This window comes from Panulirus ornatus, chromosome 20, assembly GCF_036320965.1.
Source record: "Panulirus ornatus isolate Po-2019 chromosome 20, ASM3632096v1, whole genome shotgun sequence".
Taxonomy (NCBI): Eukaryota; Metazoa; Arthropoda; class Malacostraca; order Decapoda; family Palinuridae; genus Panulirus; species Panulirus ornatus.
The window spans coordinates 55,367,185-55,392,601 of NC_092243.1; the positions used below are offsets into that span (position 1 = coordinate 55,367,185).

A 25,417-nucleotide genomic window follows, 5' to 3' on the forward strand; every position below is an offset into this window, starting at 1 on the left:
CATGCCTATCAATTAACATGTAATCCAATAATGTTCTCTAGCCATCTCTCCTACTTGCATACGTATACTTATGTATATCTCTCTTTTTAAACCAGGTATTCCCAATCACCAGTCTTTTTTCAGCACACAAATCTACAAACTCTTCACCATTTTCATTTATAACACTGAACACCCCATGTACACCAATTTTACTCTCAACTACCACATTACTCAGCTTTGCATTTTAATCACCCATTACCGTAACCCTGTCTCGTGCATCAAAGCTGCTAACGCACTCACTCAGCTGCTTCCAAAACACTTGCCTCTCATGATCTTCCCTCTTATGACCAGGTGTATAGGCACCAGTGATCACCCACCTCTCTCCATCCACTTTCAGTTTTACCTATATCATTCTAGAGTTTACTTTCTTACACTTTATCACATACTCCTACAACTCCTGCTTCAGGAATATTGCTACTCCTTCCTTTACTCTTGTCCTCTCACCAACCCCTGACTTTACTCCCAAAACATTCCCAAACCACTCTTCCCCTTTACCCTTGAGCTTCGTTTCACTCAGAGCCAAAACATCCAGGTTCCTTTCCTCAAACATACTACCTATCTCTCCTTCTTTCTCATCTTGGTTACATTCATACACATTTAAACACCCCAATCTGAGCTTTTCGAGGAGGATGAGCACTCCCCGCATGACTCCTTCTTCTGTTTCCCCTTTTAGAAAGTTAGAAAAATACAAGGAGGGGAGGGTTTCTATCCCCCTGCTCCTGCCCCCTTTAGTCGCCCTCTATGACACATGGGGAATACGTGGGAAGTATTCTTTCTCCCCTATTCCTTTATAAATTCCTTTCTCTTTTCCCTGCATGACTCCTGTAACTCAAATTACTGACCATCTTTACTTTCCTATTTAGTATGAAGTTATAAATATTTGTTTTTTGTTAGAGCATCTGTTTTGATAGTTCAAATCTTATGAACATGATAAACCTCTATAAAAATCATGTCATTTTATTTTGGGAAATTTTCTACAGTGTTGCTTTTCCACAGACTAAGAGAGTGCCACTCTACACCCATGTAACACTATGCCCTTTATTTGAATATTGCTACAAGCTTCAGTGCATGACATTGACAGATACAGAGTATGTTGCTCTGTTTACATTGGCAATAATTCATCCCATACAAAAGATTGTTGATGATAATGATAATATGCTGCTTTTAGAAGCTAATAGTGTTTAAAAGACACTTTTACTACTGATATCCAGCTGTTATTTTCTTTGCATTTTGAGAATACTCTCATCTCAACAGGAAGTTCCCTCTTGTGACAATGAAGGGACGGAGTCAACAGTTACGACACACGTAATCACATCTCAAGAACAAGAAGGATGGCAGGACTCTAGAAAAGATAACAATGAGGTAGGAGTGCAGGAAGAGAGAAAGTGGAGGGCAGCAGAGGGGGAAAGGGGAGAAACTGATGATTTAGAAGAAATGAAGGAAAAGGGGCAAGGGAGGATAGAGAGGAGCATAGAAATTCCTTGTGTGAAGGATGACAATACTAGCCTGATGGAACACATGAATCTTGCATGGCACCGTGTGTCTGGGTTCTTTCTCTTCCCTCCCAACATCAGCAGGAAGGTGAGCATCAATACCACAGTCTGGGTAGTGGGATGATGTGCCTCTTATCTCAAATAATTGCAATCCATTATTGCATTATAAGCTTCTGTGAACTGTCCTTTCTTTATCTACAATTTTTAGGTTAGCATTTGATGGTGTATGTCCCAGTTACTTGACACAAGCTCTCTCAGTGTATGTGTAAGGTCTTGTTCTCCTTTTTGGAAGTCTTTCAGCTTTGCTGCTTCCATTATCTTCAGTGACAGACTACTGCTGCTATATTCGTAACATATTCTCATTTGATTTATGAATGCAATTTTCTGTATTGAGAGTGGGTGACACTTGTAGAATTTTCTGTTTACATTTCTTTTGCTCTCTGCATCTCTGTTAAAAGCAGCCTTTTAATTCCAAGTGTGAAGATTCCAACAGCACCATCCACACATTTCCATATAAATTTTGTTTTAGCTTGACTGCTTCAGTTCCTTTACTCAAAATAATATAGATGTTTATACATTACAATGAAACTGTAATCATGAGACAGGAAAGGTTTAGCAAAAATAATGAGATTAGTGTGGAGAAGATACAAAATTTAATAGATCTTATATAGATGATAGATAGAGGTGAATAAAGAAGTATGGAGTTTGAAGTAGATGGGGTAATGTAAAACAGGAACAAACAAGAGTTGATACAGAAGCAAAAACTGATTTGAATTAATATTAATATAAGCATTCAGCGAAGTGAATGAGCTAAAAATGTGTGTGTCCTTTTTTGTGACTGTGTAAAAAAAAATCTTAGACATCCATTTTTAAGCTGAAACAACTTTAAGCCCAAACTTTCAAGAAATGCATGGGAGACCCAAAGTAGCAAGGACTTTCTATATCCTTGCATATTAGTCACTGAAACTAATGGAAAATCATTTACCAATAGGTAGGGCCATAGAATTAAAGAATTAAACATAATGATATAAACCTTTTCTCTGTAGAATCAAAGTTAATCCCAGGCCTGTGTGATCTGAATACAGTGCTTTATGTTTATGAAAATGAAGCAGTATTTTAACATATCATGTCATTGCCCTCCTCTGGACCTTCACTGTGAGCTCTTTGTTCTTTTTTAGGTGCAGGGACCAAACCTGAGAAGCATATTCTAGATTTGGCTTTATGTAGGATATGAATTGCTTGCTAAATATTTGCTTTTCCATATACTTGAAAGCTATTCTGATATTTGACAGCAGACAATTTGTGTCCCCAATTGCTCTACTAATAAGGGATCCTGTTGTCCATTTCACACATGCAGTCCTGCAGCTTATTTCTATCCCATTACCCAAGGGATAGGCTATAGTGTCTTCCACTCCGAAAACACTTTTGAATGTGTTATTGTTCCTCATGTATCCTTAAATTATCCTTAACTATTTTTCCCTCTAAGTCTATCAACTTAATTACCTGCTCTAATTGATGAATTTATGGAAAAATTTTGGATTTTCACCTGCCTTTTCCACAAAAGTTTTATCAAAATTTCTCTGTTCCTCTTTTCATGTTCTTTTATATTCATTCCTTGCTGTTATACCTTTCAGAAGCTGGCTGGCTTCAGTGTCACCTGTATTTCTACCACTGCATGCACATCTTGAAACTAACTTGCTTTTTGCCATTTTTAATTAAACCATTCTTCCTTCTTAACTTTTCTCTGTATTTGAGGCTAGAGGTACACACATTCCCACTCCATTGTAAATTTTGCAGAACCTTTCACCACAATATCCTGGTTCCTGGCTACTGAACTCCATTTCCCTATCAATGTTACAACGGAAATTGTTAAGTTTTGTGCAGTTTCTGTGATTATACCTCCTTCTCAGGTCCTATTTCATCTCTGTTCTTTTAACTTCTTTGTTTACCACATGGTCAAACATAAGCATTACCTGACCACATTTTCCTAGTGGTGTACCATGTATGATATTTTCAATATCCATGCTAGTAAGTGTGAAGATAATATTTAGCTGATGGTGAATCATTCTCTCTCTCATTCTTGTGTTCACCAACGAGCTGGTATAAGTAATATTTGAGAACTTACTCTAGAAACTTGTCTCCATGATTCCTTGTCATATGAAAATCCAAATTCTGCCAGTCTGCCACCTTATTACAGTAACCTATTATCAGTACTTTACCCTCTCTATGAAGTGCCTGTTTTATTGCTTACATGCCATCCTTCATTGCTGTCAATGTATATTTGTTGTAAATCAATGAAATTCTGCGAAGGATTACATATCAACATTGTTATGCATTTCTTTCTTACAAATTGTAAAAACAGTCATTAAAGTACAATATGGAGTGTTGCTAAACAAAGCGGCAGGTCAAAATGTAAAGAAAAATAGGAAAGTGGATCAAAGAATTTCAACCAATGAAAAATTCAGAGTAGTTGCAAATGGAAACAAATCTGAGGATGATGTACTGTCTGGATGGAGTACCACAAGCAACAGTTCCAACTGCAATTATCATTATATTATGATCTCAGACATAGATAAAGGAGTAAATGAGTGTAGTCCGAAATTTTGCAGATGACATGAAAGTAAAATGATAAGGAATGTGGAAGCCCACGAAAAACTTCAGAGAGACCTAGCTAATATCTATGGATGGGCGTATCAGAACCTAATGGAATTTAATGAAGAACTTTAAAACGTATTAAAACATATTGCAGTGCCCACACTACAGGAAAAGAAATATAGAGCAAAGAAAATGTCAAAGGAAGAGAGGAAAGTGATTGGTTCTCAGTGAATGTAGGTTTGCGGCAGGGGTGTGTGATGTCTCCATGGTTGTTTAATTTGTTTATGGATGGGGTTGTTAGGGAGGTGAATGCAAGAGTTTTGGAAAGAGGGGCAAGTATGAAGTCTGTTGGGGATGAGAGAGCTTGGGAAGTGAGTCAGTTGTTGTTCGCTGATGATACAGCGCTGGTGGCTGATTCATGTGAGAAACTGCAGAAGCTGGTGACTGAGTTTGGTAAAGTGTGTGGAAGAAGAAAGTTAAGAGTAAATGTGAATAAGAGCAAGGTTATTAGGTACAGTAAGGTTGAGGGTCAAGTCAATTGGGAGGTGAGTCTGAATGGAGAAAAACTGGAGGAAGTGAAGTGTTTTAGATATCTGGGAGTGGATCTGGCAGCGGACGGAACCATGGAAGCGGAAGTGGATCATAGGGTGGGGGAGGGGGCGAAAATTCTGGGAGCCTTGAAGAATGTGTGGAAGTCAAGAACATTATCTCGGAAAGCAAAAATGGGTATGTTTGAAGGAATAGTGGTTCCAACAATGTTGTATGGTTGCGAGGCGTGGGCTATGGATAGAGTTGTGCGCAGGAGGATGGATGTGCTGGAAATGAGATGTTTGAGGACAATGTGTGGTGTGAGGTGGTTTGATCGAGTAAGTAACGTAAGGGTAAGAGAGATGTGTGGAAATAAAAAGAGCGTGGTTGAGAGAGCAGAAGAGGGTGTTTTGAAATGGTTTGGGCACATGGAGAGAAAGAGTGAGGAAAGATTGACCAAGAGGATATATGTGTCAGAGGTGGAGGGAATGAGGAGAAGAGGGAGACCAAATTGGAGGTGGAAGGATGGAGTGAAAAAGATTTTGTGTGATCGGGGCCTGAACATGCAGGAGGGTGAAAGGAGGGCAAGGAATAGAGTGAATTGGAGCGATGTGGTATACCGGGGTTGACGTGCTGTCAGTGGATTGAATCAAGGCATGTGAAGCGTCTGGGGTAAACCATGGAAAGCTGTGTAGGTATGTATATTTGCGTGTGTGGACGTATGTATATACATGTGTATGGGGGTGGGTTGGGCCATTTCTTTCGTCTGTTTCCTTGCGCTACCTCGCAAACGCGGGAGACAGCGAAAAAAAAAAAGGAAAAGATATTGCTTTCAGGCAAAATAATGAGTGAAATTATATTGAGATGCAATGAAAATGAATGTATATTTATTTATTTATTTTGCTTTGTCGCTGTCTCCCACGTTTGCAAGGTAGCGCAAGGAAACAGATGAAAGAAATGGCCCAACCCACCCCCATACACATGTATATATATACACATCCACACACGCGCCCTTCACTGAAGTTCCCATTTGCTCCCTTGTCTTACGCACTTTATTTACCTCCTTCCAGAACATCTTTTTATTCTCCCTAAAATTTAATGATACTCTCTCACCCCAACTCTCATTTGCCCTTTTTTTCACCTCTTGCACCTTTCTCTTGACCTCCTGTCTCTTTCTTTTATACGTCTCCCACTCAATTGCATTTTTTCCCTGCAAAAATCGTCCAAATGCCTCTCTCTTCTCTTTCACTAATACTCTTACTTCTTCATCCCACCACTCACTACCCTTTCTAATCAACCCACCTCCCACTCTTCTCATGCCACAAGCATCTTTTGCGCAATCCATCACTGATTCCCTAAATACATCCCATTCCTCCCCCACTCCCCTTACTTCCATTGTTCTCACCTTTTTCCATTCTGTACTCAGTCTCTCCTGGTACTTCCTCACACAAGTCTCCTTCCCAAGCTCACTTACTCTCACCACCCTCTTCACCCCAACATTCACTCTTCTTTTCTGAAAACCCATACAAATCTTCACCTTAGCCTCCACAAGATAATGATCAGACATCCCTCCAGTTGCACCTCTCAGCACATTAACATCCAAAAGTCTCTCTTTCGCGCGCCTGTCAATTAACACGTAATCCAATAACGCTCTCTGGCCATCTCTCCTACTTACATAAGTATACTTATGTATATCTCGCTTTTTAAACCAGGTATTCCCAATCATCAGTCCTTTTTCAGCACATAAATCTACAAGCTCTTCACCATTTCCATTTACAACACTGAACACCCCATGTATACCAATTATTCCCTCAACTGCCACATTACTCACCTTTGCATTCAAATCACCCAACACTATAACCCGGTCTCGTGCATCAAAACCACTAACACACTCATTCAGCTGCTCCCAAAACACTTGCCTCTCATGATCTTTCTTCTCATGCCCAGGTGCATATGCACCAATAATCACCCATCTCTCTCCATCAACTTTCAGTTTTACCCATATTAATCGAGAATTTACTTTCTTACATTCTATCACATACTTCCACAACTCCTGTTTCAGGAGGTGATAGCAAGTAGTGGTGATGTGAGAAGGAGATGGAGTGAGTATTTTGAAGGTTTGTTGAATGTGTTTCATGATAGAGTGGCAGATATAGGGTGTTTTAGTCGAGGTGGTGTGCAAAGTGCGAGGGTTAGGGAAAATGATTTGGTAAACAGAGAAGAGGTAGTAAAAGCTTTGCGGAAGATGAAAGCCGGCAAGGCAGCAGGTTTGGATGGTATTGCAGTGGAATTTATTAAAAAAGGGGGTGACTGTATTGTTGACTGGTTGGTAAGGTTATTTAATGTATGTATGACTCATGGTGAGGTGCCTGAGGATTGGCGGAATGCGTGCATAGTTCCACTGTACAAAGGCAAAGGGGATAAGAGTGAGTGCTCAAATTACAGAGGTATAAGTTTGTTGAGTATTCCTGGCAAATTATATGGCAGGGTATTGATTGAGAGGGTGAAGGCATGTACAGAGCATCAGATTGGGGAAGAGCAGTGTGGTTTCAAAAGTGGTAGAGGATGTGTGGATCAGGTGTTTGCTTTGAAGAATGTATGTGAGAAATACTTAGAAAAGCAAATGGATTTGTATGTAGCATTTATGGATCTGGAGAAGGCATATGATAGAGTTGATAGAGATGCTCTGTGGAAGGTATTAAGAATATATGGTGTGGGAGGCAAGTTGTTAGAAGCAGTGAAAAGTTTTGATCGAGGATGTAAGGCATGTGTACGTGTAGGAAGAGAGGAAAGTGATTGGTTCTCAGTGAATGTAGGTTTGCGGCAGGGGTGTGTGATGTCTCCATGGTTGTTTAATTTGTTTATGGATGGGGTTGTTAGGGAGGTGAATGCAAGAGTTTTGGAAAGAGGGGCAAGTATGAAGTCTGTTGGGGATGAGAGAGCTTGGGAAGTGAGTCAGTTGTTGTTCGCTGATGATACAGCGCTGGTGGCTGATTCATGTGAGAAACTGCAGAAGCTGGTGACTGAGTTTGGTAAAGTGTGTGAAAGAAGAAAGTTAAGGGTAAATGTGAATAAGAGCAAGGTTATTAGGTACAGTAGGGTTGAGGGTCAAGTCAATTGGGAGGTGAGTTTGAATGGAGAAAAACTGGAGGAAGTGAAGTGTTTTAGATATCTGGGAGTGGATCTGGCAGCGGATGGAACCATGGAAGCGGAAGTGGATCATAGGGTGGGGGAGGGGGTGAAAATCCTGGGAGCCTTGAAGAATGTGTGGAAGTCGAGAACATTATCTCGGAAAGCAAAAATGGGTATGTTTGAAGGAATAGTGGTTCCAACAATGTTGTATGGTTGCGAGGCGTGGACTATGGATAGAGTTGTGCGCAGGAGGATGGATGTGCTGGAAATGAGATGTTTGAGGACAATGTGTGGTGTGAGGTGGTTTGATCGAGTAAGTAACGTAAGGGTAAGAGAGATGTGTGGAAATAAAAAGAGCGTGGTTGAGAGAGCAGATGAGGGTGTTTTGAAATGGTTTGGTCACATGGAGAGAATGAGTGAGGAAAGATTGACCAAGAGGATATATGTGTTGGAGGTGGAGGGAACGAGGAGAAGAGGGAGACCAAATTGGAGGTGGAAAGATGGAGTGAAAAAGATTTTGTATGATTGGGGCCTGAACATGCAGGAGGGTGAAAGGAGGGCAAGGAATAGAGTGAATTGGAACGATGTGGTATACCGGGGTTGACGTGCTGTCAGTGGATTGAATCAGGGCATGTGAAGCGTCTGGGGTAAACCATGGAAAGCTGTGTAGGTATGTATATTTGCGTTTGTGGACGTATGTATATACATGTGTATGGGGGTGGGTTGGGCCATTTCTTTCGTCTGTTTCCTTGCGCTACCTTCTAAACGCGGGAGACAGCGACAAAGCAAAAAAAAAAAAAAGAAAAAAAAAAATCCACATGCAAATATACATACCCATACATCTCAATGTACACATATATATACACACACAGACGCATACATATATACACATGCACACAATTCACACTGTCTGCCTTTATTCATTCCCATCGCCACCTCGCCACACATGGAATAACATCCCCCTCCCCCCTCATGTGTGCGAGGTAGCGCTAGGAAAAGACAACAAAGGCCCCGTTTGTTCACACTCAGTCTCTAGCTGTCATGCAATAATGCCCGAAACCACAGCTCCCTTTCCACATCCAGGCCCCACAGAACTTTCCATGGTTTACCCCAGACGCTTCACATGCCCTGATTCAATCCACTGACAGCACATCGACCCCGGTATACCACATCGATCCAATTCACTCTATTCCTTGCCCGCCTTTCACCCTCCTGCATGTTCAGGCCCCGACCAGTCAAAATCTTTTTCACTCCATCTTTCCACCTCCAATTTGGTCTCCCACTTCTCCTCGTTCCCTCCACCTCCGACACATATATCCTCTTGGTCAATCTTTCCTCACTCATTCTCTCCATGTGCCCAAACCATTTCAAAATACCCTCTTCTGCTCTCTCAACCGCACTCTTTTTATTTCCACACATCTCTCTTACCCTTACATTACTTACTCGATCAAACCACCTCACACCACACACTGTCCTCAAACATCTCATTTATATATAAGTAGCAAACTCAAATGCTGATGTGTTGATGGTCACCAGTAAAATACATTGAATTAAACATTGTAAAAGAGAAACAGAAAAATCTCACAGTTGAGATTGAATGGGATGGAGCTTATAAATTACTATGAATGACTAAGAGACCAAGAATCTTGAATGACTAACAGACCGAGGTAGAGCCTTGAATGTTGAAGGGAGAAATATATGATGATAATATATGCCTAGTAACAAACTACGAGAATAAAGACAAATGTTTTGAACCTGAAAGCAACCAGATAAGGATGAAACAGAATCACCAAGTGAAAAGTAATTCCTGGAAACATACCAGTATTGGATGACAAAAACACATATGTTCGGCAAAGAAGTTGAAACAATTATTTCATGCAATACTAGATGAACCTAGAATAGATGACTATGCAAGAGGAATAGCTGCTAAATAGAACAGTATCATACATAAAGCAACATAAGTGTGGTGATGTGGCCAGGTGGTCAAGGGAAATGTTATTTGTCAGTAAGTGGTGAGTTTAATGTGCTAGTTCTGCTAACATGGCAAATCTTGTAGGTACTCATAAGTAGGTATAGTTACCCTTCCCGTTATGTATTGTATGACCATCTTGTACTGTTTCTGAGATTTCTCAATGCTTGGTTCAGGTAAAGTAGGTTTTGAAAAAACCCATAAACTACTTGTTTCAGCTGGAGAAAGTCCAAAATGAATAGAGGAAAATAAGCCCGTCATTTAAAGGAGAAAGCTGGATATTTCAAAAATTTTATTTAAAATGCATATGGAAGTACATATTTTTGAAGTGTATGGAAACTGTAGTCAAGGTAAAACAGTTTGAATAGTGTTCAAAACTGGCTTCGCTTTGAAATACTGTCGTTTATAGATTTTTATTCAGAACAAAATGGTCTAGAACTGGTTTGAGTTTTTCTCCATTCCTTGTTTTCTCCTAACTACTGTGATAGGTACTAACTGAAAGGAATGAAGTTTCCTTTCAGGCTTTCCATGTCTGCCTGGATCTTTCAGTATGGAAGACTTATAGCAATATCTGGCTTCTCCATAAAATCAATGCGTTATTACAGCTGCAAGTTAAAACAATCAAGATATGTCTTTCAAAAAACACATCACCAGCATTAGAGTATAATTATTGGGAATGAAACAATATTTAATGAAAATAGGGTGGGAAACATCAAAAACATCTTCATTCATTTCCACAGCCAAAGGTGGAATTTTTGTCAACTTATGAACCAAGTTAAGCCTTTCTGTAAGGGGCAAAACTTTGACCAGATCTTAGCTTATGTGTTTCATACCATTCATAGATTTAGATTTTTCAAGGTATGACCAAGGTTAAGTTGAAGGTTTAACCATTTTAATCCATTCTAGAGTTACGCATCTTTTCAAATTCAGTTCTATGAATGTTGTGAAACAGCATTTAAAGTATCTCATTTAGACTTTTCATGTTATGACCAAGGTTAAGATGCAGATTAAACCTTTTTATAAGGGGCATAATTCAGGCAAAATACAGTTCTTAAGATACTGGGATATATTATACAATATTTCATGAGCAGTTTAGACTTTTTCATGTTATGACCAATGCTAAGTTGTTGGTTAAAGTGTGACTCCTTATGACAGATGGATGTATGCTTTGCCACACGTCACAAAAGCTATCTTTTATCAGCTAAAAATAAGAACTCCACCTAAGGTTAGTTTTGTGAGGCAATCTCAGAAATGTGCTGTGCTGGGCCAAGCTGCATGACATATTTCAGATATCATTTACTTGGTTGTGCACCCTAATATCATCATAATCATCATTCTCATTAGTGATTTCATTGATATTTTCTCTTTAGCTTCACTTTGTGATACTGACTAATGCTGTGCAGAACTACACAAAGCTTGAGGATACACTAACAACACTGCCATTTGGGGGTTAATCCTGATTTTATAAGTTCTTGAACAGCCCTTTTACTTAGAGATTGTCTCGACTTTTTTTTTTTTCATCTAAGCATCTGGCAGCTAAGAAACACAAATTTAAAAGTCCTAAAACAATGACAAATGAAGTTAGAATTCCATTTGAAATGTAGTTGCAAAATCATCATAAACTCTCCACACAAGGCTCCCATGAGGAAGCTTTAAGGACAAAGGACACTAGTTACAGACTCATGGGAAAAATATATAAGGAACTAGCTTTACCTGGATATACTTACTAAAACATTTGCTACTTGCGTGAGTGGCTTATGTAAACCATTCATTTGATTACAGGTTGAATTTGGGCACCTGTTGACTAAAGAGGCCAAAAAGTTGACAAACTAACCTAATCAATGCATGTAAAAAGGAGTAACTTTCATTTCATAACTTCCCTCCCTCAGATGGTTGTTTAACCATATACAGCCTTCACATCCACTGAAAAGCATCCTACAGCATCAGAGTCTTTACAATCATACAAAATTTGTCTTTATTTTTCTCTTCTCCGTACTTTTCTAAGCCTTTTTCGAAGTTACTTCACTGAATGGTGACACTCATTCTTTTCAAATTCATTTCTTAAAATGATGGCAGAGAACTACTATCTTTTTTGTGGGAAGGTCAAACTAACATACTGAACTTGTTAATTCATTCTTTAATTGCTGCCATGGCTTTTTGTCAAAAAAGTATGTGGAGATGTGCAGTGAAAACAATGTCTTGGGAAAATTGAGCATGTATAACAACAAAAGTCTGTTCCTCTTTTTCATCTGTATTAATGGAAGAATTCAAAAAGTTTCTAGGCTTGGTGAACAGCAGCACAAGTCTTTTGGCCAAACTAATATGCATATATGCATGAAGCAATGCAATGATATCATTCTATTCTATCATTCCTTTCCCTATCCCATGAGGTTTATCACAAATGTATGGCCTCCAAACATCAAACATGCACCCTAAGTCCATGACCAGTGTGCCAAAGTGAAATTACTTCTACATATATAGATTCCTAATTTTTCACTTTGCATACCAGGATGATTCTTTGAAACTAACATTCCCATTCCCACGACCTCCATACACAAAACACTCCAAAACAGTGTATACTTCTTTGACATGAGAAATTCTTTCACAAGAACATACTCTGTTTTGTCAACAATGATATATCTTTTTGTCTTTATTTGCTTGCCATTTCCCTCTTTAACAAGACAGTGCCAGGAACAAATAAAGAATTATCTCAACTACTCATATCCACTATGTAGCAGTCAAGTGTAAGACAATGAAACCCATAGCTCCCTGTTACAACCAGACCCCACAGACCTTTCTGTAGTTTCAACTGACCGCTTCACATATTCTGGTTCAGCTCATTGACAAGCATATTGCTCCATGTATACCAATTCATGCCTCACACCCTCTTGCATGTTCAGGCCCTGATATCTCAAAGTATCTTTCCACCCATACTTCCACCTCTCCCTCAGTTTCCTCCTTTTCCTTGTTCCCTCCACATTCGACATATATATCCTCTTAGTTATCCTCCCCTCACTCGTCCTTTTCATATGTCCAAACCACTTCAGCACACCCTCTTCACCTGTCTTATAAGTACTTCTCTTACTATCACATCTTTCTTTTAACCCTCACACCACATTTTGTCCTCAAACATTTCATTTTTCACTCATCCATCCTTCGCCCACACCTTCCATCCATACAGCACAGTCATTGCTATGACACCATTACAGTGACCTCTCTTTCCAGAAACTTCCAGGCCCTTATCCCCCTCATCCAACCCCTCGGGTTCACTTCACCTAATATGGTTCCATTTGTTACCATGACCACCCTTAGGTGTCTAAAACACTCCATTTCCTTGAAGTTCTTTCCATTAAAATTCATACTCCAACTCCACTCTAGTGACACTTCTTGGCCCTTTAGTGCCTCACCCTTGAGAGGCAAATGGCAGAGGGCAACTGTAGCACAGTGTTATCAAAAGTTCCTACCTAATGTCTCAACTGACTACTTCTACCTAACATTCCTATCTTATGTTCCTACCTACTACCTCTATCTATGGCTCCTAACATTTTGTCATAAGGCAGATCAAGCAAACAGTGCTCACTTTTGGAAATTCTAGTAAAGAAGAATGAGTCAAATGTTATAAAGTGTTATGTGTGACAAGGAGAGATTGTAGGTTTGGGGACAGAATACCAGCAGTCCATGAGTAGTTGAGGCAGAAAGAAAAGACAGCTACCTGAGATTAAGGAGTACAACTTGACAACTACTGAAGTGCTAGCTCACTATGCAGCCATCACTAACTCTCCCTCCACAGCCATGACTAACAACCTTGCTTTTATTTACATTTACTCTGAACTTTCCCCTTTCACACACACTCCCATACTCAGAAACCATCTACTGAATCTCATGTGAATCTGCCTCCAGTGCCATGCCATCAGCAAACAGGACCCCCAACCCCAACAAACTCTCTCTCCCAAACCCTCGCATTTCACTACCCTCACCAACCCATCCATACACAAGAAAGGTGACACCAAACATCTCAGCTATAGACCCAATTGCACCTGGAACCATTCACTCTCCTCTCTCTCTAGTGACACACATGCATTACTTCCCTGACAAGGGGATTACTAACCCTTTTAACCCAATCAGTTATTATCTTAACATACACTTTGCCAACCATGCTAAGGAGACTTTCCTCTATAATTCTTACATTCACTTTAACTACCTGGGGATATGGAAGAAAGAATACTTCCCACATATTCCCTGCATGTTGTAGAAAGTGACTAAAACGGGTGGGAATGGAGGCTGGAAACCCTCTCTTTCTTGGATTTCAATTTCTAAAAGGCTTAAAATGGATGTCTGGATGTAACCAAGATGAGAAGACTGGAGAGATGAGTAATATGTTTGAGAATAGGAACTTGGGTGCTCTAGCTCTTGAGTGAAACAAAACTCAAGGGTAAGGGGAATAATGGTTTGGAAATGTCTAAGAGTAAAGCCAAAGGTGAGGGGGAGGGGGTAGCACTGTTGCTGAAGGAGTTTTGGGAATGTGTGAAAGTGTAAGGAAGTGAGTTTCAGACTGATGTGGGTAAAAAAGAGACTGGATTAAGATAGGTAGGTGATTATTAGTGTCTATGCCCTGAGTTGAGGGAAACATTGCTAACATATGCTAGAGAAGTGTTGGGCATGCAGAAAAAGGAAGGTGGGTAGGTGAAAAAGGGCAGTGAGTAGTGGAATGACAAAGTTAAGTTGCTTGTGAAAGAAAAAAGAGAGGTGTATGGGCATTACTTACAGGGAAGGAGTGCCTTTGAGTGAGAGCTGTACAAAAGCAAGTGGCAGGGGGTCAAGAGGTAGGTGCAGGAGCTGAAAAAGAGGGTAAAATGAGAGTATGGGTAAGCAAGTATTAACAAACTTCAGGCAGAATAAGAAAATGTTTTGGCAGGAGATTTACAGCACAAGGAAAACAAAATAAATGAACAATTGGGAGCACTGATGAGGTAAAGAGGAGATGGAGTGAGCACTTTAATGTTTGATGATAATGTGTTTGATAATAGAATGGCAGATGGGTATTTGAGTTAGGGAGGTATGAGAAATGAGAGTTACAGCAAGTGGTTTGGTTTGCTATACATGGTGTCAGAGGAAACCTATTAAAGCAGTGAGGATTTTTTCTCAAGAGAGTAAGGCATGTCTTTGAGTAGGAAGAGAGAGGATGAGTAGTTCTGGCTGAAAGTGGGCCTACAGCAGGGGGTTTGTAACATCATTATGACTGTTTAATCTGTTTATAGATAAGGTAGAGAGGGAGTTGAATGCAAAGGTCTTGGACAGAGGAGCAAGTATGCCGTCTGTTGGAGGGATGGTGGGCCTGGGAGGTGAGTTATGTTGTTTTCTAATGACTCAGCAGTGGTGGGAGGTTCAAATGAAAATCTGCAGATATTGGTATCTAAGTTTAGGAGAGTGTGGGAGAAAGAAAAGTGAAAAAAACAAGGTTGTTAGGTTTAGCAGTGAAAAGAGACTGTATATTTGGAGTGTGAATTTAAATGGAAAGAACCTACAGAAAGTGGAGTGTTTTAGATACATGGGAGTGGGTGTGGCAGTCAATGGAACCATGGGAGCTGAAGTGAGCCATAGGATACGTGTGGGGGCATTGGTGTAAGACACATTAAGGAATGTGCAGAAAGAGGTCACTGGCTTCAAAGGTAAAGATGGGCATGTCTGATGGTATAATAGTCCCTTAAGTGCTATATGGATGCAAGGCATGGCCCTTAGACAAAAATGTAAAGAATAGGGTGAATGTGTTGGAAATAAAGTGCTTGAGGACAGTATGTGGCACGATGAAGGTTAACTGAATAAGAAATCATAAGGCAGGTGAGATGTGTGGCAATAATATGAGTATATACGAGAGAGCTGAAGAGGGTGTGTTGAAATGGTCTGGACATATGGAAAGGTTGAGTGAGGAAAGGATGACAAGAGGGTATACATATCAGAGTGGAGGGTACAAGGAAAAGTGGGGACCTAAGGAGGATGTGAAAGATGCTTATAAAAGATGCTTTGCAAGGGATACAGCAAATTAAAGATGTGGTACACCCAGCATTGTGTTGTAAATGGACAGAACTAGGGCATATGATGCAGCTGGGGAAACCATGGAAAGCAATGTGGGACTGGGTTGTGAATAGGAGGCTTTGGTTTTGGTGCATTACATATGACCTAGAGAGGGGATGTGAGAGAATGAGGCCATTGCTTTGTATGTTCCTGGCACTACCTCACTAATGCAAAAAATGCCAAACATTTAAAAAAAATAATCCCCTTTCTTTCAAACAGTGGGTTAATTACTGCCTTCATCTATATCATCAGGCACATACGCACTTTTCCTTTCTTTTGCACACACTTTCCAGATCCCCTCCACCATAGTGCACATCCATTCTTCTCCATCTCACTCACCTCTCCATCTGTAACCCCAGCTTCTCATACGCACTTTTCCTTTCTTTTGCACACACTTTCCAGATCCCCTCCACCATAGTGCACATCCATTCTTCTCCATCTCACTCACCTCTCCATCTGTAACCCCAGCTTCTCATTCTTACTTCCTCCTTTATTATGTTTTCCTCCCTCTCTCCTAACCTCAATTCCTACTGTACCAAACAACAAGTGTTTTTTATCATTATTCCCAAAGTCGTTTTTTGAAATACTCGTAAATCTCCCACAAACTTAATCCCTTGTTGCTACCATTTTTTCAAATTTGTTTAGCACACGAGTACACATTCATTCCTTACACATACCCCTCCTACTTTTACTTACCTCCTTCCAAAACAGGATATTCTCATTTAAGTTTTCATCCATTTTTCTCCAGAAATCCTCATTTGCTCTCCTTTTATTCATGTACACAGTAACAGCCTTTACATTATTCTATTCATGGCTTTAGATTCTACACTCTGCCTTTCATGCATTACTGTTTTCTGGCAAGTTAAGCCTCTTCCACAAGTACTAGTTCTGCCTTTTATGCAAGATCTAATTGTAAGTACTGGTAAGTAGATATTCATGCCCAACTTTTGTAAAAATTTATTCCAACATGCTGTACCTATACATGTAGTACTAAAGACATCCTGTTCATGGAATAGGTCAGTCAAGCACAGCTGTTACAGACCAAAATTGTTACACATCCAAGAGGATTATTAATAAAGTCAGAAATGTGCCTCTTTTCATATATGAAAGTTCACCAGTAAAAAGCTATACATTAGTATATCATACATTCCATTCCATATTTCGAAAATTACTTAATGTCACTGAGATGTTATCACAAGGCCTTGGGAACAGACTTTTGTCAATGACTGTATATCATTAACCTTTAAGTACAAGAGAAGATATATTGGATTTTTGTGAGTGCACTTAAATATTTTTCTTCAAATCTAATTTTCAAGCAAAATATTGTAACATAAAACTCAGAAACTTTTTGAGATTCTTTATCCAACAGAGGTCTGGTTATCATACTAAAAAATCTTTTCTTTATACCATTAGGGCAGAGTCATCAGTGCTGGTTCAACTAGCAGACCAGTCAGCACTGCAGAAGAACAATATTTAAAAGAACAGCTGTATGATGTGCCCAAACCACCCAAACCAGTAGAAATACCATATTTACCTGTGACATCTGATGGGAAATCCTCTTCAAGTTTTCCCCAAGTGGAGCCACATTTATCTAGTGCTATGGACATGAAAACTTATGAAAGTAGCTGCTGATGTTTACTGGGTATAACTGTAATTCAAGGGAGGAGGATTTCTTTTCATAGGCTGGTATTTCAAACTGGATGAAATGATTGTTAATCTGGAGATAAGTGAATAAGATCAGACTCGAAAAGTAATTTTCATATAATATCTAAATGTAAAACAATCAACAAGTCATAACTACAACCTGTGCTTAATGAACGTATAGAATATACGTTAAACATAATAAACTTATTTCAAAGTTTTAACGTTATTTCATTAAACCATACAGCAGCATTTGGTCTTTCAAATTTTGAGTACACAAAGCAGGTCCTATATTCTATTTGATTTCTGATTACACAATTAAACACACTATTGTTGAAGTTCATATATATCAAAGCACCCTGTAAAATGACTGGAATACCTCCTGTCAAATTTGCTGATTTTTGCAAAGAGAAACTAAAATATTTCCTGAATGTCAGCTTGATTCAAAAAGAGCATAACAATTAAGGTATGGGTAATCTACAAATTGTTCACAAAGCATCACACATGCTACATGCAAAAGTTACTTTAGATAAAGCATTTCATCTTTCCAAGCCAAATATTTCCCACACATTGTTTATTCTTACATTACTGGACAACAACCATTACAACAGACTTTTTATGCTACTTTTCATGTGATATAGTAAACCTATTTGAACAATGAGAAACTTTCCTTGTTAACTGAAAGATGCCCATGGGATGCATATCAAGATAAATACGAAAACTATTTATCCATGTAAGTTACACATCATATAACATATCATTTATACTAAATAAGATCCTATGTAAAGATTGAATAATGTAGAGGGGAAAATATGTAATAAACTTTAACAGTGAACAATTAAATGAGACAAAAATCCTCCCTTAAAACCTTTGTTGTTCATGTAACATATATTTCTAAATAATCAATCAATCCTCCATCATAGCCAGCTCCACTGCCACTCCAACATTACATTTATTGATCTTCTGATTTACTCACTTCATTTCTATAATAAATACTCTAGTTATGAACAAAATCCCTCATCATAGCAGGCCTTAAATGAAAGATGAAAAGGGTTAAACAGACAGAAGCAAGGAAAGAACAAAGTGAAATCTAAATGTATCTCTGAAACCCATTCTCTATAGGAAGTCCCATCAAGGAGGTGGCAATGGAAAAGAGAGTTGCTACCTATCGCTGTCCTTAAAGGCCTCCCACACATCTACCATTCCTCACATCCCTCCATTTCTCTCCTTCCAGGACCCCTCCACTCTATTTTCCCATGTCACAAGTGCATCTTCCTTTCACACCAACCCCTTTAGTCATACTGTCATATACCCTCTTCATAAATTCTACATCCTGCATTCTTTCCACACGTCCAAACTACCTCAAAGGATTTTGTTTCACCCCCTCTACCACTCCATAATTCATTTCCTTTGCATTCCCAGCCATACTAGATCTCTCATACATGCCATCATTACTTTCTTCATTCCATGTAGTGATACCACATGTTCCACTCAAGTAACTCCATTCCATAGCTTGGATTCTTGACTTCTGTGACCCATTTCATGTCCATGTTTCAACGGCATAGGTCAGGGTCAGGAGGACTATGCTGTCCTTAGTCCATTCTTCACTTCCTCTACCTTTCATTATTCTGTTAAGGGACCCAGTGACACTTCTACCCAGTATTGCTCTTTCCCTTATCTCTCCTTCCATATCACCAAACTTTCATTTCTCTTATCACTCCATCCATATACATATTGAAAAAGCCCTGGTGCCACACAGCCCTACCTCACACCCACATGTACGACAAAACTTTCACTCAACTTTATCCTTGTTACATTTTGCAAGATATTTTTCCACAGTCATTCTCACCACAAAAATCTGGTCCACACATCCCCTACATTTCCTAAAATCCCATTGCTTCTCACTTATTTAACGTTCAGTCACTTCCATCACTCTATCAATCAATACACTTTCCTTGGTATACTTAAAAAGAAGTATTCCCTAATAAGTGCTACAAACTGCCTTAGCACCTTTTCTTTTAAATAAAGGAACAACAATAGATTTCATCCAAGCATCTGGCACAGCCTTCTGCTTCCATGCTAAATCACATATAAAATTCATCAACATCACACTTTCTCCTCCATATACTGAAATTCCATCCACTCCAGGTGCCTTTCCTACCTTCAAATTCATTACCGTCCTTTTTTGAGTCCCTCTTTGCTGTATGCCCATACTCTTATATCCTTTTCCTTCCATCTTCCATACCTATGCATGTAACAACTGCTGCTTCAACTTATCCCACATTCATCAATTCTTCAAAATACTCTTTCCATCCTCATTTCACTTCCTCCTTTTGATTCAGAAACTCAACTTTCTTACTTCTCACATTTAAATTTCCACTCTTACATCCATTTCTATCCTTTTTCACTTCTTTTCAGTACAATATCTTATTTTCCTTAAATTTTTCACAAATTTTTCTTCCAAAATCTTAAATCTACTCTTGATTACTTTCCTCTACTAGCTTCTTAACATTCTGCAGGCACATCTTATATTCCTTTCAAGTAGTCTACCTTATGCCATTTTCTTCTCTTCCACAGCATCTTTAATCTCATATGTCCACTACACATTTCCACTTTTATTCTTACATCTTACAGCTTGTATCCAACTAGTAATTTTATGACCGGTCTTTCTCTACACATTTTAAACACCTCATTCACATGACTGGATCCCTACATTTACTATAATTTCATCTAAACTTTGTGACCCTTCTTTCATACTCCTTGCATTTTTTCTCATTCATCTTCTCCCTTGCCAACATTTTTACTTCTCTAATCTTCCTTATGCCATATATCCACTTCTTACTGATCCTCACCTTCACAAGGAATGCAAAATGGATAGAATCTCCAAAGAATCCTCTCACATCTCTAGCATCCAGCACAATCTTTCTCAACCTTTCATCCACCACCACATAATCAATTAAATCCTTTTGTTCTCTTCTTCCATTATTTTTTATCCATATATATGTGTGAATCATCTCATGCTGAAACAGGTGTTTGTAAAGAATAAATCTCTCTCAGCATAGACATCCACACGATCACATCCATTCTCATTTACTCAAGGCACTTCCCATTTACCACTATCTCACCAATTTTATCACATCCAACTTTTGCATTTATATCATCCATTACAACCCTCTTCCTCTCCTTCTCTAATTCACTTGTACAGTCACTCATATTTCTCCAAAAATACTTCATTTTACCCTTACCTTGGATAGTCTTCAAATTCACAGGTACATAGACAAATATCCATGCATACTTCACAATTTCGATCTCTCCTCCTACACCATTATTCATCCATCCTTCTTTCCCTCTTTCCTGATAGTTTTCATTCATTCTTGTCCATACCACTCCTCCCTTTTATAGGGGGAACATTACAGCTGTTAGGAGAGATACGAGAAGGTAAAGTGATCCAAAGATAAGTACAGGAAAAGAAACTGACATAATAAGTGCCCAACCTTTAGATAACAATGGCCACAAGGTATTCATGCTAAACAGTAGCTTGCTGAATATTACATGGTCTAGCTAATGGTGGTAGCAAAAAACAAACTAATAGTTACAGGAAAAGGAAAATATATGAACATTGTGGCATCAGGCAAGTGGTTCAATTTTTTATGTCAAACTGAATTCTGCCAAATACATATGAACAGCTAGAACCTCTCCAGAAATGAGGCCACTATTCCATACAAGGATAATTCAGTCCTGTGTTTAATGGAAGCAACTATTCATAAGAGAGTGCTTGACTGGTTATTCAAAATCACAGAAAATTTACAGCATTTAAATAAGGCTCTCAGTTTCTTGGAGGGAGACAGCTGTTTACATAAAGTGGAGTTTCCAATATAGATTAGTTGTTACAGTGACACCAAGATTACCTATTGTGCTATGTGGTGAAACAGAAAACCACCATGGGAGATGTTAAAACTGCAAGTGTTAGAAATGGGCAGCCAAATGAAATGCCCCAGCTGGAAATTCAGTCCAAAGTTAGGTTCATAGAAGAGGTTGGGATATGATAAAATAGCAAAAAGGAGATGATGGAGTTGACTTGAAAGAAAAGGAGACATGCAGTGCTGAGTTGTAAGCATATGAGTGCATTTAAATATCTGATGAAAAAAAGGAAATTGTTGATCAAAAGAAAGGACAACAGATGAAGTAGCAGACCCTTAAGGGCCACAGTTAGTGATTGCAAAATAAGGAGAGGCTGACCTATCAACAATCTGAGAGGCAGATTCACCAGAGAGGAAGCCAGGTATAGGAAAAAATGAGGAAAGTCAAGGGAGGGCAGCTTGGGATTAGACCTCATTCCCACACTGTCAAAAGCTTTCAAAATACCAAGGGCTACAATAATAGATTCTCCAGAGTCTATGAGATAGAATAATCAAATATTAGTAAGATAGAACACGATCTCACTGGTGGATTTCACTTTGTGAAAGCCATACCAGAGAGGTAACTGCTGCTTTACATATCATATTAAAGGACATAGCATTTTAATCTAATTTATATTTTAAAACTATTATGGTGTCCCATGGAATATACAAATTTCCTGTAACACAAACATTTATTGGGAGTGAAACCAGTTTAACCTATTCATATGTGAAATAAAATAAAACTAAAGTCAGAGCTTCTATGCCATTCTGTATTCTGTATGCCAACAGTATAAAATCTCATGGCCAAAGTTATCAGTTTCTTCAATTTATGAGCCAGTTTAAACGTTTTTATCAGAAGCAAAACCAGGTTGTCTTTATAAGTAACATAGAAATGAAAGTATTGTCATGGATCTTGATTTTTTTCATTATTATGCTTAATCGCTGTCGCCCATGTCAGCGAGGTAGCACCACAAAACAGACAAAGAATGGCCCATCCACTCATATACACATATACACACATAAACACCCAAACACACACATAAACATACATATACATACATGCATATACATACACATAAATATACATATATACACATTTACATATTCATACTTGCTTGCCCTCATACATTCCTGGTGCTACCCCACCCCACAGGAAACAGCATTGCTACCCCCTTGCTTCAGTGAGGTAGCACTATGAAAAAATAAAAGTTTCTTGGCCAAAGGTTGAATGTTCTCAAGTTATCAGATACTTTAATAATAATGGCATAACTCAGGTATAATTCAGAGTTATGGGTCTTATGCCGATCAATTCACGTTCGATGGAAAATAACAGTATGAAGCTTAATGTGTCAGATTTAAAGTTCTAAGGTTGTGACCAAAGTTAAGCTGAAGGTTAAAATAGTATCCTGACAACAGGTGATGGATGGATAGTGGTTAAACAATGGACAAAGTGATCCATAAGTGTCTGCCATGCTCAGCAAGGAACATATAAATTATCATTCATTACAATATATGTAGTATTTCAGATTTCTAAACGTTGCAGGAAAACATTATTAAAACATATCTGCTTCATCAACTTTATGAAACTGAATCAGTATATATATCTGATGTTGAACTATCAACTGAGCTCAAAAGAAAGACAGTAATCTTTACATACACTATTTATAATTATGTGATTTTTACAAATGCTCCTCAGCTGAAGAAATCACTACACTAATAAGTTACATACCCTATACTATGAATTCATAGTATCAAAGAAAAATGAGATGAAATACAGAGTTTTTTGTTATCTCATCACAAAATAAATTTGCATATTCATTTCTTCAGATATATAACGGAACAAAGAAATGGGCAAAAAATATTTGACGGGCAATATCATGAGCCCTGAGGTCATATACAAGGTTGATGCTCAAAAGCTGAATAAATTGGGTAAAGTAAGCATAAAAGAGCACAATGGAAGGCATAACTGTCATAAGATAGGTAGACAAGTCTAACCTCAACTTTTCATAGAAACCCCTTTAATGCACTCTTCTGACTGTGGAACCAATGAGATGGGCACTATCTGAGACTATCAAATAGTTATCATCTTTTATTATTCAGTTTCAGTATCAAAACTTCTGCCTTGCAATAGTAGATTTCATCTGTTATCCTTGTAAATCAATTTTCAATTTCATACCATATTCTATATAATAGATTAATCTCCTTTTAAGTGCACTTTGTTTGATATCCTTAAACAGGTCAATGTCAAATAGGCTGGAGAAGCTAACCCTGGTGTGTCCAAGAATACACCACACCAATAACCCCCTTTGGGTAGAGAAAGAAGACAGTAATTTAGCAACGTCAGGGTCTAATGGGCAGGATGGAGGGGAAAGGAGAAGGTTTGGAGCCTTTAATGTCAATGGCATAAAGAAAAGACTCCATCTTATGTCATAATGCAAGAGGTCACAGTAGTACGAGTGATCTAGTATATGCATAAAACCACCTATGGTTTTATGCATAAACTTATGTCATATGATCTAGATGGTAATACCATCCTAAAAGACTTTTGTCCATGTGTCAGTCTAATAATTCTTCACATCACATATCCTTTTCACATCTTCATTCTGTCCATCCTTGTAATTTTAACTATACCACACAAATTATCTTTTACCTATTGCTCTCATTTTTGACTGATCCCAACTTCAATAAACTTGAGCTGGGACAAGTATTCCTTCTTGTAGGATTCCTTCATATTCTGTGCTTAATTCTCTCCCATTCATCACAGCTTTCAATGCATCAGTAAATCAAAGTTTTTCAATTTTGCTGTCATTCCCATATCAGACTACTGCCTTTAGGTGAGTCAGTTACTTTTTAATACATTTTTTGCCAACTTCCAAGCAAACCATATTCTTATTGGTCAGTTTCTTCCAATTTCAAAATTTCTCATCATCTATCTTTCTCTCATCATTTGCTGCTTATCACCTGTTTCTTTTCCTTGCACAATCTAGGAGAAGCTGTTTTCATTCATCCTTACATATGTTGATAGTGTTAGCAACAATTCAGTACTACTCCTATTACTCCTATGAGGTAACCTGAGCAACAAAAAAAATCCTCAGCACACATCATGTGTTGTCATGTTTCAGCAGTTGCATCTACAATGATGACCAGCATCTAAAGTGCTCTGAATTTGTGTACTGTATAGGTACAATATAAAAATATCTTTTCAACAGCGTATTTTCATGGCTATTTTGCATATTTCAATATTCCACAAAGGAAAATACACTAACATGATAAATGAAGATGAAAAAAATTCTTCACAGCTGTCTACATTCTTCATCCACTTACATAATATGAGGATCATGATACACATTACAGAGCATCAGTATTCATTATTTAATAAAAATATCATATCACACAAAATTCAAAGCAACAAAGCACCACTCGAGATTAGGTAAGACGAACACTGACACTATCTGAGGTAGTGAGGTAGCGTACCCATTTGTTGAGGTTGCTGGTGGGGGGACTGAGTTTGACATGTTCCACTCTCACTCCAGAACACACCCATCGGGATACCTCAAATTCTAGCTCACCAGATTCGACAGTTGCATTACCTCCAGAGTCCACTAGCTGTGGGAAAATACAATATGAGTGTACTTAATCCTCAAAAGTGAAAAATACTTCAAAAATACATTTTTTCTTTCATAGTTGTTCACCATTTCCTGCATTAGTGAGGTAGCATCAGAAACAGGAGAAGAAAAGCTTTCATCACTGACATTCATTCTTTTGTTGTCCTGTGTAATGCACCACAGATCCCCATCCACAATCAGGCCATAAGGACCTTTCCATTGTTATCCCTGGCTGTTCATATGCCCAGGTTCAGTACATAAACAATCATGTTCCCCTAGTACACCACATCACTCCTATGAATTCTATCCCATGCATATCTTTTGCACTCCTGCATGCTCAGGCCCGAGCACTCACAATCTATCACTCCATCGTTCTATCTCCAATGTGGCCTCCACCTTCTCCTTGTCCCTCTACTTCTGACATATATCCTCTTTGTCAACCTC

General features: G+C 38.6%; 3 protein-coding genes across 8 annotated transcripts in view; 2 read left to right on the forward strand and 1 right to left on the reverse strand.

Moving 5' to 3' along the window:
• The window catches only part of LOC139756017 (probable cation-transporting ATPase 13A4), a 115,781-nt gene extending 98,088 nt beyond the window's left edge, over positions 1-17,693 (forward strand). For 2 of the 6 annotated variants that reach the window (XR_011714246.1, XM_071674955.1), the window contains 2 exons: positions 1,294-1,620; positions 17,242-17,693. Coding sequence is in view for 3 of the 6 variants with exons in the window: in XM_071674955.1 (XP_071531056.1) it covers positions 1,294-1,620; positions 17,242-17,460 (546 nt within the window). In the remaining 3 variants the exon portion in view is untranslated. The remainder of the gene's footprint in view (positions 1-1,293; positions 1,621-17,241) is intronic. The other 4 variants (XR_011714245.1, XR_011714247.1, XM_071674956.1 and 1 more) reach the window with 2 other exon arrangements.
• LOC139756016 (ryanodine receptor-like) overlaps positions 1-25,417 on the forward strand; it is a 494,517-nt gene that overhangs the window by 134,966 nt on the left and 334,134 nt on the right.
• LOC139756020 (AP-4 complex subunit mu-1-like) overlaps positions 16,770-25,417 on the reverse strand; it is a 68,815-nt gene continuing 60,167 nt past the window's right edge. The window contains exon 9 of the mRNA XM_071674965.1: positions 16,770-24,974. Within this exon, the coding sequence (XP_071531066.1) occupies positions 24,795-24,974 (180 nt within the window). The 3' untranslated portion in view covers positions 16,770-24,794. The remainder of the gene's footprint in view (positions 24,975-25,417) is intronic.